The following is a 15,807-nucleotide window of genomic DNA, read 5'->3' on the forward strand; positions in this document are numbered from 1 at the left end:
ACATGTACATTCCGCCCTTATAACTTGACAGCTGGTTGGCCTGCCTTCCCTACCCCATTTTTGGTTCTGTCCTCTGATTATTAACATCTTCTTAATTGTAAAGCAAAGGTAGAATAAATAAAGGAGTAGAACTAACTCCGTTTAGTTTTGTTGTACGGCAGGTCGCCCTCACGTAATTGTTGGCAGGATGCTCTCTAAGACACCGAAGAGAGAGGAGGGACAGAACTAACGTGTACTGAGATTTGCATACATTTTTACATTCCACCGTTTAGGTGGATAAATAACCTTCTTTTGAACAGGTAAGGAAACTGAGGCTCAGAGAGTTCATTGGAACAAGGAGTTGAACCTACGTCTGTCATCTCCTAATGTTATAGAAATGAGAGCAAGAAGCAGAGTAATGTCATCATATGGCAAGCATAAATATTGATAGCTTCTCTTTCTACTTTACCAAGTTTGCATCTTCAAGTAATGCATAGTCATTGTAAAAAGTTTGATGGAGTTCTGGTCAAAAGGATGACCAAGAAAGGAATAGAAGAGGAATGTGTGAAGAACCAAGGAGAGGGGAGACTGAAGAGAAAACATGTTTTGTAAGTGGAATTGGTACCTTAGTCTAAGGTGAGGTATTTGGGGATTATTCCATGCTTTTTTTCTGTCCTGCATTATCCTGATATGTGATAATGGGTACAGCATTTTTTCATTAGAAAGTGAAATATTTGAATGATGTCTTCTTGCAAATTCACCTTCACCTGACTCCTTTCCTTGAAGGCTGGTGGAGCTAACTCGGCCAGCTGGCTGTTCCATCGAACCTTTGTTGCTGTAAGAAGTACCAGCATTAGAGTGAGATTCATATTTTTCAGTGTTGTTTCATAATGAGTAACTTCTCTTGTCCTAAGTGGTTGTTTACGTTCATGCTGCTGATGGAAGTCCTGGGTCCTCAGTGGTCAATATAGAAATCTCAGTAGCAGATAGAAAATACAGGAAAAACAAATATCTCCAATATAGACAAGGGCAGATGTGTTCATGGTGAAGATGAAAATGATTTTCCTGGTACCTTGTTTCATAGCATCCTGATGAAAAGAGATTGGAGGGCCTCTCCAAGCAGCTGGACTGGGACGTTCGCAGCATTCAACGCTGGTTCCGACAAAGACGCAACCAGGAGAAGCCAAGCACACTGAAGAGGTTCTGTGAGAGCATGTGAGTTGCTGTTTTTCTTTGTGAAAGAAAAACCTGCCTAACTTACTCATACCATCCCTGAGGTGAAAAATAACAGCTCAGTGCAGGCTCCAGCAGCCCCCCCAAAAGCATGCCATCTGGTGGAAGAAAGTAGTCCATGAAAAACTGGGGGGGTAGTAGTTTGTTGGAATCTGTGATTTCCACTTTGGATGCAGTAAATGAGGTTTGCTTCCTAATGGAGTTTCAACACAGCAGGCCGATTACAGGGGCCTACAGTGGTATTTTCAATCAGCCACCTTTAAAATATGGCACGAAATGCCATTACTTTTATAGTTTGCATTTTAATAGAGGGGGCTTAGTTAAGATGTTCTTTCCACTGATGAAAGCTGAGATACTAGGATATATTATTGGAGGGTCATGATGATGGCCTGTCTTCCTGGAGTTTTAAGAAATGGCTGTATTATATTCCTGGGTGAGTTTAATGAAGCATTGCTTGAAGTGGGGGATGGAATGAAAGTCTTCCATTTCTGAAATGTGAACTTTATGGTGTGTAAATTATAAGTCAATAAAGCTGTTATAAATAATAAAAGACCCACAGAGAACTCTTCGAGCACGGCGATATTTTGAAATAGTGACACTCAATACATATATCTATAGGAAAGTTAGAGAAAGAAATATTGAAGCATCGAGCGCATCCCCAACAAAGGGAAGATTCTGCTTTGAGGCTTGTTTCTCCATTTGGTCTTCATCCTTTGAGATATGACTGTGCCTTTGTCTAATGGTTCTTTCCTTTGGGAGCTTTTCCCTGACACCTGGTCACTTAAACAACAATGCTGTCAGTGTAGCTCTTTCCATTTGGGGTTAAAGTTGCATTTTCAGGTTTAGCTTTCAATTATTCTGAAAAAGTATTTTAGCAATTGCAATCTAAAGCCTAGAGGGGAACCTAATTTTATGGGAGAAACGAATGAGAGGCAGAATACTATCATAAATCCTAGGGTTGGATAAATATGGGGAGCATAAACAGGGTCTTCAGGAGGTCAGAATATTTATAAAGCCTGGAAAAACAACCTAGCAGATAGAATCTGCATAAGCCCTTCCTATAATGAACTTAGTGGCAGTTAATGGAAGAAGGACTTACGCATCTGGGTTCCTGATCAAAAGCCGGAATTGTTTCCTGGCCTGCTTGTGCCACATATGCAAAGGGCCTGGGCTCCAACGCCGAGCTGCAGGTCTGAGCAGACGAAGTAGCAACTAAGCACATGCCCATGTGCTGAATCTCATGTGCCATCTTCCCCTCCTCCAACTAACTTCTTTGGTAACTCAGTGCTCTCCCTTTGCATACTGTACTGAGTTGACACCAGTTTCTAGGCCAGTATGCATAGGAGTCGGTCACCTGGATCTTGTTAAAATGCAGATTCTGATTCAGTTGGTCTGGTATGGCAGCTGAAATTGCATTTTTAACAAGTTCCCAGGTGATGCCACTGGTCCATTGACCACACTTTGAATAGTAGGGCTTGACACTGTACTGGTGTCTGTGTCTTCTCCCTGAATTCAGCTGGTCTTTATCTGCATACCACAATCACCAGGATGGTCATAGTTAATACTTAGTTAAAACTATTTCTAAATGATAGCTGGAGGCATGGTAATGTGAAGGCACAGTGCGGGTGGACGGTGTATCCGTATCGATGTATCAGTATCGGTGTATCAGTATCGATTATGACTTTTTCCCTCAAGAAGCTTTGTATGAGATGTGACAGAATATCTGCATATGTGTAGATATTTTAGTTTTTAAAATCCATGATAGATTTAAAAAACTAAACGTATATGTGTACTGTACGGTTGGTATGGACAGGCAGTAGAGATTAAAGGAGAAAGATCAGCTGTGCGTTAGGGCACACGGCAGGGTTCCTGGGACTGGAACTTGAGTCCATACCGGTGACCTTGACCTCTCTGTTTCAGAAGACTATGTTGATGAACTTTCTTTGTTAATAAATTTATTTATTTATTTATTTATTTACTTTTGGCTGAGTTGGGTCTTTGTTGCTGGACGCGGGCTTTCTCTGGTTGCAGCGAGCGGGGGCTACTCTTTGTTGCGGTGGACGGGCTTCTCTTGTTGTGGAACACGGGCTCTAGGCACACGGGCTTCAATAGTTGTGGCACACGGGCTCAGTAGTTGTGGCTCATGGGCTCTAGAGCGCAGGCTCAGTAGTTGTGGCGCACGGGCTTAGTTCCTCTGTGGCATGTGGGATCTTCCCAGACCAGGGCTCGAACCCGTGTCCCCTGCATTGGCAGGCGGATTCTTAACCACTGCACCACCAGGAAAGCCCCATGAACTTTGTTTTGAAACTCTTTTCCTCCTTGGCTTCTGAGTTGCCATTAGGTTTTACTCTTGCCTTTCCGAGGGCCTTCGTTTTCATTGTTTATTCTACATTTTCCCTGGGTCTTTAATGGGCTACTTCTCCAGGTTAACCCTTTGTTTCCCTCATCCTATCTTCTACCCTCTCTGTAGAAGTTCTCTCCTCTCACCAATTACTTCCAAAGCCATGTGTCCAGTGCAGAGGTTTCTTTTGAGCCATCGTTCTGCTGTCTCCCACAGGCAACTCTGATTTGCTTCTACTCCTGACTTCCCTTTTTTCTCCTATTTTCATGCCTCTATTCTGTTACAGCTGGAAACTCAACCCAATTAGCCACTGACTTCCATTAGTTCTTTGTAAAGCCAACTGCTATGGCCCTGATCCTAATTGCTCTCCCAGGTCTCTTCTTTATCTCATACTCATAGATATTTTATTTGCTACAAAAAAAATAATTCTCCTAAAATACTACTGTCTCCATGATCTGTTACTTTAAAACTTAATAATTGGGGCTTCCCTGGTGGCGCAGTGGTTGAGAATCTGCCTGCCAACGCAGGGGACACAGGTTCGTTCCCTGGTCCGGGAAGATCCACATGCCGCGGAGCAACTAAGCCCACAACTAGCGCACCACAACTATTGAGCCTGCGCTCTAGAGCCCGTGAGCCACAACTACTGAGCCTGTGTGCCACAACTACTGAAGCCCACATGCCTAGAGCCTGTGCTCCTCAACAAGAGAAGCCACCACAGGGAGAAGCCAGCACACCTCAATGAAGAGTAGCCCCTGCTCGACGCAACTAGAGAAGGCCCACGCGCAGCAACGAAGACCCAACACAGCCAAAAATAAATAAAAAAAAAAAAAAGATTTTTCTACAACCCTAAGATAAATATTAGGCTCCTTAGTCTGAAAGCTAGAACCTGGCTTCCATCTCTTTGGTATCAGTCACCCAAATGACCCTCTTCCTTCCAGAGGGCTGTATTTTCACTGTCCATACTTTTCTCATTCCTGCCCTGGTTTGTGCTGTGTTCCTGGCATGGAACACCTGCATTCCTCTGCCCCAACTATTTATCCCCTGCCCATTCTTCAAACTGCAGGCCTTCTCAGTAATGTGCCATGACAGTTGGGTCTGGAGTAAGCAGTAGTTCTGAATTCTCAAGAGTTTTTATTGTAAGTACTAGTCATTTAATACTGAATCAACATGCTTTCTTTATGCGATCATTTAGCTTTTCTTAGCTTGTCTGTATATTTTCACCCTACTTGTTTCACACGTACTCCTTGAGGACACAAGAACCGCATCTTGTTTTTCTTACATTCTTCTCAGCCTTTACCACAGCATATAGACTCTGCTGAGTAAGTATTTGTTAAGTGACTGTACGTTACGAAGGCATTGTTTTGGAATGGTCTGCTGATCTAAGTTGGCATCCTGCCTCCCAAAATGAAGAGTGCCTAATATAGACACCGTTTGGCCTAAAATTTGGAAATTTCCCAAATCTGGGAAAATGACCGAAGAGTGGGACGATTTCAATGGCAAGAATTCAGAGGAAAGATTGGGGTGGCAAAGGAGAACATTTAGACAACACCCTGAGGAATTAAGCAGAATTATATTGGTCCATGTGTACTCATGTGTATGTCATAGTTATTTGCTTGTCAGTATAAAAAACGATCTGGAAAAGTTGTTTTTAACCAGGGATGCCCTTTACAACCACCTGGTGTGCTTTTCAAAATACACATGCCTAAGCTCCACCCCAAGGGTGTCTGATTCAGCGTGGTGACCCAGGTGGGGTCTGGACATGTCTACCTTGGAAGGAATACCCTGAGTACATATGATAACACATGCCTGGTTAGGAAGCACTAATCTGTCATAAGGAAGACATGACATGTCTTGCAAGTTTAATGCAAAACAAGAATATGATATTAGTTACTTTTAAGAAATTCTGGCATTGTATGTGCATTTTTATAGAATTGTTACTGGACTTATAATTGCATACTTTAATCAGGTTTCTGTAAAATTTAAATAAACCGATTCCAGAAAAAAAAAAAAGAACCACTAATCTCTGAAAGGCGATGACTGCTGTTCAGAAGTACTAAAAATCAAATTAGAAGGCAGGACAGCACAAATCTGGGGCTTGTAGATCTAGGGCCCAAATGAAAAGATTCTATAGTTTTTCTGTTACATAAGTTACTATTTTAGAAACTATAGAATCCCTTCAGGGGAATCGTAGTTCGTCTTTTGGCAGTATAGAACAGCACCAGTAGGCATGCCAAACAGTGCTGGTAGCCATCTGCTGGCGTGTCCAATTTTTGGCACACCCATTTAATACAGATGGACCGAGTAGAAATTGTTCAGCAAGTAGTGTGTTGAAACATGGATGTGATTTTTTTTTTTTTTCCTTCATGCTTGATGTCAGTCATCAACAGCTGTGTTAGTTTTGATGAATGTTTCTTCCAGAAGCATTTAAATCCTTATTGGCAACTGAAATAGAGATTTTCAAGAGGGAGTGAAGGATTTGTAAAAATGAGATAGCATGTGAGACATTTTAGGAGAAACTGGTTCTAAGTGGGAGCCATTTAGCTGGGGGATCACAGTTTGAGGCTACTGAAGCTTTGCTTTCCTCCTCCAACAATCACATCAAGATAATATAAAAATAAATAATATTTTCAATAAAAAATAAAGTTTTCAGAATAAGTGGCTTCTCTCTCATTGAGAGCACCCATGCTCATCATTTTTGAATATTGCGCAGTACATTTAATAGCACGCATCAGGAGTACACATTATATATGGCTCTCATTTGATCAGTCTCCAATTGACCGGACGGATAAATCTCTCGTATGCTAACCTGAAAGTATAGGGCAAGGAGTATTCACACTCCACAGATTGGTACTACAGTTGACCTCTGAACAGCAGTAGGGGTCAGGGGCCGACCCTCCAAGCAGTCGAAAATCCTTGTGTGATTTTCCATTTCATCCTCCATATCTGTGGTTCTTCTGCATCCATGGTTCTGCATTTGCAGATACACCCGACCTTGGATAAGGTAGTACTTTAGTGTTTGCTGTTGAAAAAATATCTGCATATAAGTGGACCTGCGCAGTTCAAACCCATGTCGTTCAAGGGTCAACTGTAATTTATTTGGGTTGCAGTTTGCTCCGTGTGGAGTCTTGTTGTAAGATGAGGGCCCAAGATTGTCTTTTCTTTAGGAATTCCATTTTAGAGTTGATGCTGATTAAAACTACCCCAAATGCTGCCATAGTTGGTTGCTTCTGTTCAGTGGTAGCAGATTGACTGAAATCTGGGACCCTTTTGGAATTGTGACTTTATTTCTGCAAAGGAGCCCCTCTGTGATCTTCTTAATTTGTGATTCCACTGAAGTAAGGATAACTCAGCAAAGAGGAAAGAGTGACTTAACTAGTTACCCTCATGCCACCATCTCAGTCACTATTTTTATTTGGTAACTGTTTTACTTGGACAAGTCAGCAATGCTGTCTTGTGACCTCAGTAAGAAAGTGGAGCCTAATAATTGATGGGGGTGGGGAGAGGGAATAGGGCTGTTTAGGTCTTTGATCTCAGGAAATTGTGTGGTGAATATATTCAACAAGTTTTTATAACCCAGCCACCTGTTTGCAAAAAAAACCCAACTGAATTATTATAAACTGTTTTAGAATCTTCCATATATTCTACAGTCTGATGATGGGTGAAATTTTGCCAAAGAGAAAATTCAGCTTTGATTATTTTTTCCATCAGATCATGACATGATTTACAAAGTTTACCACCAAAGTTCTCCTGAAGATCAATGTAGTTTTTGAAGGGGAGAATAAGAAAGTATTATCTTATCTTCTAGAGAAATGGCATCTTCATTTTTTTAGTACTGGGATATATGATAAGCAACTCATTGATGCTGATCATGAGTCTGGAAAAAATGGGTCATAAAATTGAAGGATAACCTCTTAGTTCTTGAAAAGTACAGGATTGAGTTCTTTTGTTACTGTTGTGATGGTGATTATTTCCCATTAATACACAACAGTCCTTGGATTGATGAACAACTTTTTTTTTTTTTTAAATTTATTTATTTTTGGCTGTGTTGGGTCCTAGTTTCTGTGTGAGGGCTTTCTCTAGTTGCGGCAAGCGGGGGCCACTCTTCATCGCGGTGCGCGGGCCTCTCACTATCGCGGCCTCTCTTGTTGCGGAGCACAGGCTCCAGACGCGCAGGCTCAGTAGTTGTGGCTCACGGGCCCAGTTGCTCCGCGGCATGTGGGATCCTCCCAGACCAGGGCTCGAACCCGTGTTCCCTGCATTGGCAGGCAGACTCCCAACCACTGCGCCACCAGGGAAGCCCTGATGAACAACTTTTAAGGTATGTAGTTACACATCTAGTTATTGTTCAAATTTGGTCGAGCCCGTGAATGTCTTGGTGTTCAAGACTATTCTTGACTATTTTAAATGGTTTTAAATCTATGGCTTGTATCGAGGTCAGTTTTAACTTTGGAGCAGGGAGCAGCAAACTTTTCCTGTAAATGGCCAGAAAAGAAATATTTTCAGCCACATGAACCTTGTCACAATTACAGCTATTGTCTCAACAAAAACAGCCAGAGACAAAGCAAACGTATGTGGCTGGGCTCCAATAAAACTTTAATTATGGATGTTGAAGTTTGAACTTATCATTTTCATGTGTCCTGAAGCATTATTCTTAAAAAATTTTTTTTCAACCGTTTAAACATTTAAAAACTGTTTTTAACTTATGGGCTATATGAAAACAGATGGCAGGCTGGATGTGGCCAGCCAGCCATAGTTTGCTAAATCCTGCTTGAGGATTACAATACTATTAGCAGTTCTGTCAGAGTTTCAAGAAAAAGAATATGGTCTTATAGCACCAGGCACAGTCACCATTGCTCAGAGTGTCACTATGTAATAGAAACATTAGAACAGTTCTGTATGCCCATCTGTAATATTTCTGGGACACAGTGCCTTGATGCTGTGCTGTTTCATTAGCTCAATCAGGCCCTCTTTGAAGTTGTTAGTATTCTTAAGACAATATCACTTTCACTATAGAAATTTTGAAGATTGATGAACTGAACTATAGACCCTTTACTCTTTTGCCTTGAGTAAGCTTTTGAAACCTTTTTCCCTCTTTCTGCTCCACATCTACCATCTGTGAAAAGTGAACTCAGGTTTTGCATTTAGATCAAGCCTCTCACATTCCTTGATGGCATATGGCTAGGCCTCTAATTCATGTGTACTGGCTAATTAAGGAAAACAGATTTTTGCTAAAAATATCAGAGAGGCCATGCTTTGGCCAAGCTGTCTGTATCTGAGGTACTGCTGGTCAGTTTTCTTTAAATCCTAAATTTCTCAAGGCTCTGTAATTTTTCCAGTAATTTTATTCAACATGGCTAGTGATGAAAAGGACAGAGTATATGGAGGAATAACAATTTATTAAGGCCTAATGTTCTTATTTAATTCTTGTCTGCCAGTTTTTGAATTTATATGCCATTTCTTATTGTTGTTTAGTCTATGTTAAAAGATATTTATTTCTGATTTGGAACAGGATCATGAAAATCATTACAATCAACTTTGATTATAGAGAATTTTTAAATGTAGAGATAATGTTTATTAAAAAATTGGGGAAAAAACACTCCAAAGCCTACCACCCAGATACAAATACTTTAACTTTTTTTTACTTATACGGTATTGTATTCTATAGATGTACCCACACAAATACACATACATGCTATGTATCTGAGCTTGGTGCCTGCCCTTCTTGAGATTGTTTTTCATAGAACCTGCCTCCTCAGAGTGCCTGAAGAAGGCTGTAGAAACATGCTGTTTTATGCTTTATCTTCAGGATCTATAAATCATTTACCCCTGAGTGGCAGTCCAGCCACTTGTGCTATAACATGACATATGCATTCCTAAAATCTGCCACACTATGCAAAATTGCACCAAAAAACATGGCAGCACAATACAGGGCTTATGAGAAAAATGAGTCGAGGCACAACACTCGAAACATCATAAGTGACACATTTTAAATAAAGATAGGAACCTGATAAAAATAGTAGCACAGTTCTACACATGTTAAATGGTTAAGAAATACATAAAGACTGTAATAAATATGGCACTTTACCTCGCAAAGGACCTGAAGTCTGCTTGTAATTTGGTGTTGGTATATTAGTTTGCTAGGGCTGCGTAACTAAATACCACAGACTGGGTGGCTTACACAACAGAAATGTATTTCTTAAAGTTCTGGAGGCTGGAAGTCCAAGATCATCAAAATGTTACAGAGTTGATTTCTCCGGAGACCTCTCTCCTTGGCTTGCATGTGGTCCCCTTCTCCCTGTGTCGAAACATGGTCTTTCCTCTTGCACATTCCTCCTTGGTGTCCCTTCCTCTTCTTATAAGGACACCAGTCATACTGGAATAAGATGCCACTCTTATGACCTCATTTAACCTTAGTTACTTCCTTAAAGGCCTATTTCCAAATACAGTCACATTAGGGGTTAGGGCTTCAATATATGAATTTAGCGGGAATACAGTTCAGTCCAAAACAATGTTGGAAGGGTTACAGCTCATAAGTTGCTGTGAGGGGGTGGAAGGAGGGTGATCTGAAATGGGAGGGACAGTTGTAACACAGGTGGGTGTGTCTCACAACATGTGTGAATTGAAGTAGCTTGGAGATGTTGAGGGTGTGTGTGTGTGTGGTATGTATGTGTTTTGTGTATGCCTGCACTGCTTACGTCAACTCATTACAGTTTTCTGCATTCACCTAGTGTTTCTGGCAGATTAAATTGCACGTAAGCAAATATGAAGCTCATGTTATGCTCACATAATATTGGGAGACATTTATGGTTTCAGCATATGGTTTACAGCAGCATTATGGTGTAGTGAGCTCCAGGAGCCCGGTATTATGAGTTTGAGTCTACTCTCTAACATAAAGATGTATGTGGGATGTTTGGGAGAGTTGTTTGACCACACTACGCTTCAGTTTCTTTATTCGTAGAACGGGCATATGAATAGTGCCTGCCTCATAGGGCCATTGTGAAGACTAAATGAGTTAACATATATAAGGTGTTTAGAGAGGTGTCTTGCACATAGTAAGGGGGTGGTGAATGTTAGCTTCCTTCAACATCATTGAATTGTCTGTTAGTCAAGTTGGTGTAACAGGAGAAGCAACAAATAGTACAGTTGTCCCTCTGTATCTGTGGATGTGAAACCCGAGAATGTGGAACCCATGGATGTGGAACCCGCAAATACAGAGGGCTGACTGTACTGTGCCATTTTGTAAAAGGGACTTGAGCATCCGAGGATCTTGGTACCCGTGGGGGTCCTGGAACCAATCCTCCACGGTTACCAAGGGAGAACTGTAGCCTGTCACAACCATGCACTGGCCGTGGGCACATTCCCTAGCAGAGGTGGCTCTGGTGTTTGAGAGGAGAAATCCAAGGAGATGCAAGGAGAGCAGCTTCTCAATTTAGAGCAAAACTCTTTCATTCTGTGGAACCCCAAGGGGGCAGGATCCACGTGGGCTCACAGGGACGTCAACATACAAAAAAGATGCCAAACCTATCTGAGTTCAGAGCATCGGAGCCTTTGGCTGGCTGCTGAGTAGCGATGTGACAGAAGTGGATGAGAAAAGGTGTCCTACTTCAGCAGGGAGCCAGGCCCGCTGTGCCTCTGGAAGCCCAGGCTTTTGAAGCACCACATGAGAGATGTCAGAACACACAGTGAATATCTTCAAACCACAGAGATTTAAAATTTGCCCAGGCGATTCTGAGGAGGACACAGCTTGTTTCTGCCAAGAGGGAGGGAGGAATAAGGCTGGATTCCCTCAGTGCTGGCTTTGGTAAAGCCCTCTCTGCTGGGGCCAGGACAGTCTGAGCAGCCTTAGGAGGTCAACGTGGCTTCTGGGGACAGGAGTTGGCTGTTAAACATAATATTTGTTGGTTACTTCCTAAGTGCAGGCGAAGGGGTAAGGGGGCAATGGATCTTGAACATATTTGAGGATGGAAATCAGATGTCCCTGGTTCATGTCCTGGCTCAAGCTCTGTTACCCTTAGCGAATCACTTAACTTTCCCAGATGCCTCTTCTGTAAAGGGGAAATGACTCCTATTTATGGGGTCATTCTGGGGATGAAACGAGAGGGTCTCTCAGTGCCTGTTTCCCTTTTAAGTGGGCTGCTTGGGGCAGCTGATTCTGTTATTAGTTAAGCTGTTCATTATCTTAGGTAGGGAGCCATAAGCTGTAATACTTAAGTGATGTGACTCCTTTCTAGGGCCTCTTCCTTATGGCCCTGGCCGTGGGGTTTTCTGGGTCTTGTATCTTAATTTGCCATCAGGAGAACCGTAGTTTAGACTGTTGAGAAACAAGCGCTTTGTGGCTTCCTCTTGGGAATCCAGCCTGGTTTGCCCTCTCTTTCTCTCTCGTTCTCCTTCGTCTTTCCACCCCACCCCATCCCTTGCACTCACCTCCCCCCCTCCTGCTGTTACAGGGGCACTTGCCTTCTGCTTCCTCCTGGCTCTTTGCCCTTCTGTGATTAGCTCATGGTGGCCACGTTCCTTAGCCAGGGGCAGACAGGAGGTTTAAAAGAATCCTCTGTCATTACTAATTTGGCTGTAATTGTCTTAAAAGTTGGGACATGGCATATGACTCCTGATGTTTGAATATAGTACCTAGTAATGTAAGGGGTGAATGTGTTGTATGTGAGGTGGTGGTGGTGGGAACGGTGGGCACTTGGAACAGAGCCACAGAGCCATGTCCCTTTTGGGAAGATTTGAACAGATCCCCAGTGACTATCGGGGAAGCAAGTCTTTAAGGTTTATTTGCAGGCCTCCCCAAATCTAAATTCATAATGAGCTGTCCATAAGATTGGAAAACTTAGCTAAAAGTGATTAAAGCCAGTTATTTTCATTCTGAACGCAAGTTGAGCTGCTGCCTGTGTCTGTAGGGCTGCCATGATTTGAGCGAATTAAAGTATTTCAGAAAAATCACTTTAAATTTGGCCAGTTTTTAAAATGTTTCCTATATACTGTCTCAGAGCAGTTGCCAACTGATGGGAGGCTATATACTGTGCCTAGGGCTCAACTGTGTAGAAAGTTAATGACACTGTTGTGCAGACGATATACTATGAGTGAGGCCATTTGTGCCGTGCCACACACATAGTGCACCGACACCCAGGCCAAGGTTAGCAGCAGAGATGGCATTAAAGGTTAGTATACAAGTCTTGGCCATGTCGATTAATTCTGCAGCGTTCTGATAATGTCTGTACTCAGTGTATTTAGCCACAGATGTAATGAACTTGCATATTTTCATCTTATATCTGATTATATCACAATAGGTTTTCTTGCAGATACAGTGAACACCTAATGCTGGTAGGAGAACCAGACCCCCAGCGGGGAGGGGAAAGAGATGTTTACCGAGGTTATGTTATATTCCGGATTCTGTAATGGGGCCTTTATACTTAACCCTCACAACCACCATCTGTCATATGTTAGGTCTTAAAAGCCTTTCTTACCCATGTAGAAACCAAAGCAAAGAAGGGTGGAGTAACCGACCCAGCACCATACAGCTCATGTCTGGTATTTCCACCATAAGCATCTTTGCTGTAAATATCTTTGCCACAAGCATTTTTGCCACGTAACTAATTAGCTATAAGGCAGTTTTGCCTTCAAAGATGTAATAGTGAAAATGAATAACAAAAATAAAAAGACTTTATTGCAAAATACAAAATATTTGAATACATTTAAAATGTGTGTAGATTCATGGCAATGCTGTGCAGATAACTAATTTTATTTTGTGGGTTGTACCTAAGCACTTATCTTTGAAGTTTTTTGTTCATAGTATAAATGTTTTTTCCTTATTGATTCGTCTCCTCGTTCAGCATTGTACTTTTTCTTTTTTGCTAAAGTTTCTTCCTTCATTAAGAAGAAAGAAAAACAGGATCGTTTTAATTCTTGACATATTGTCACCTGTCCGTCAATAGCTGTTGCAGAGTTCTATGGGAAATGCGAGTTCAACTCTGTGCCACTGTGTAGACCATTATGAGGGCTAAGATTTATGTTATATAAAAATGGGAGTACTGCATCCATGGATAAATGAGACCAACTGTCAACCGGATATTTTATCTTTTACAGCAAATTGCCTTGCCTTACGTACGGCCAATTAGTTACGCAGCGAAAATGTTTAAGGCAAAGATGCGTCCAGCGAAAGTACCTATAGAGCTCACACAGCTAGTAAGCCACAGAGCTGGGATTTGTACCCAGCGTTGCCTAAATCCAGGGGCTTGTGTTATTTCAACTGCACAATGTTAGAGAAAGCTCAGGAACGTTATATGTTACCGCATCCAGAGCAAATACGGAAAGGGGGCACTGTGGTGTTTTATTTGCATATCATAGCCTCTTTTCTCTTTCCTCTTCACCTCCAGTTTATGAAAGCCTGGAACCAGACTTCATTGCTTTCTCTTGGCACTGTTAGTAATTCTGTACTAGTGCACTTGGAGACTTGTTATTTTCACTATTTGCATCTCTCTCTGTTACTAAACTGACCAAGACCATGACTTCTGGGACTGTCTTATTCATCTTTTCATTCCCACAGCTCAGCACATGCCTGGTGTTTTGTGAGGCCCCAGTAAATGTCTACTGAATGAATAAATTATTTGGATCAGTGACTGGATTGAACCTCTAGAGACTAGAGGACTAAGTTTAATTTGAAGAAGCTCAAGTTTATTGTCTTTCAAATACACTATAGGCATACCTTGCTTTATTGGGCTTTGTATTATTGTGCTTCATAGATACTGTATTTTTTACAAATTGAAGATTTGTGGCAACCCTACCTCGAGCTAGTCGATTGGGATCATTTTTCCAACCGCATTTGCTCACTTCCTGTCACATTTTGTATGTACGTGTCACATTTTGGTAATTCTCACAAAATTTCAAACTTTTCATTATTATTATATTTGTTATGGTGAACAGTGATCTTTGATGTTACTAGTGTGTTTTGGCTCTTTTTAGCAATATAATATTTGTAAACCAAGATATGTACATTTTTAAAGATATAATGTTATTGCACACTTAATAGACTATAGTATAGCATAAACATAACTTACATGTACTAGGAAGCCAAAAATTCATTTGAATCACTTTATTGTGATATTTGCTTTATTGCAGTGGTCTGGAACGGAACCCACTGTATCTCCAAGGTTACCTGTAGTCCTAGGGAATATTGAGATGGGGAAGAAGGGGGCAGGAAAGGCTTCCTGGAGGAGGTGACACTGCTGAATTTTTTTTTTTTTTTTTTTGACACTGCTGAATTTTTAAGGGTCATTACTTTGGCCAGGTAGAGCACGAGTGAGGGTGCCAAAGCCTGCTTCAGGAAGTGGAAAACGCCTGAGGAGTATGGTGGGTTTGGGGAACTTCAGCATGAAGGGTGAAGAGAGAGGAAGAGCCGAGAGGTGACTGCAGCCCTATTGCCAAGCTGAGGCCCTGGGCATTTCTTCCCACCCTTTCTTCTCTACACATCTAGGGCCATCTGACCTTTTTCTAAAATGTCCTCACTTTACCTTCCTTCACAAAAATCCCATGTTTGCTAAGTACTTGGCTCATTTAAGAATGGAATTGGCTTTTATTAGCAGTGCCTCATACCAATGTATGACTAAGACTGAACCCTTTTGTTTATCTTTTTGTTGGGGAAAAAAAAAACTTGCTCATTGAACATAAATCTCTCATTGGTAAATACGTAATAGAGATGATTTTGAGCAGGCACCTTCCTGTGTTCCTTGTGTGGTCTGCCTTCCAACCTTTGTCTGGTCCTCTGAAAAGGATAATATAGTGCATAGAATTGGCATGATGACCTTTCCTCCCCCGACCCCGCTCCCGCCACAAACATGCAAAAATTAAACATCTAAGGGAAAAAGAAAGAAAACCAAGTTAAATTATCACCTCACTATTGGCTATACCAACTGTGTCATATTTTACAGAAAAAAATCAGGGTATGGGACCCATGATAACTGGCTATATGTCATAAACTCAGCACTCTGTCGTCAGGGCCCAACATTAAAAAAGCAAAACAAACCAGGACATGCAGTCAGGAAAGCGTGAGCATGCTTGTATGCTTTTGGGGACAGGTGAATATTTGAAATCTAGATTGTCCCAGAAAATCCAGAAAAAAATCATATGCCCACAGGACTTAATTCACTTCAATTTCCCAAATGGTTACAAAGGGTCTTTATGTGGCAGGGGCTAGGTGCTGGGGGATTTACAAGTAAAGAGGACAAAATTGCTGTTCTCTGGTACTCAGAGTG

At 41.6% G+C, this 15,807-nt stretch overlaps 1 protein-coding gene across 3 annotated transcripts in view; it reads left to right on the forward strand.

The window, feature by feature from the left end:
- The window catches only part of CERS6 (ceramide synthase 6), a 318,202-nt gene that overhangs the window by 100,886 nt on the left and 201,509 nt on the right, over positions 1–15,807 (forward strand). For all 3 annotated transcript variants that reach the window (XM_059928030.1, XM_059928028.1, XM_059928029.1), the window contains exon 3: positions 1,064–1,194. In XM_059928030.1, coding sequence (XP_059784013.1) covers positions 1,064–1,194 — 131 coding nt within the window. The remainder of the gene's footprint in view (positions 1–1,063; positions 1,195–15,807) is intronic.

This window comes from Balaenoptera ricei, chromosome 7, assembly GCF_028023285.1.
Source record: "Balaenoptera ricei isolate mBalRic1 chromosome 7, mBalRic1.hap2, whole genome shotgun sequence".
Lineage (NCBI taxonomy): Eukaryota > Metazoa > Chordata > Mammalia > Artiodactyla > Balaenopteridae > Balaenoptera > Balaenoptera ricei.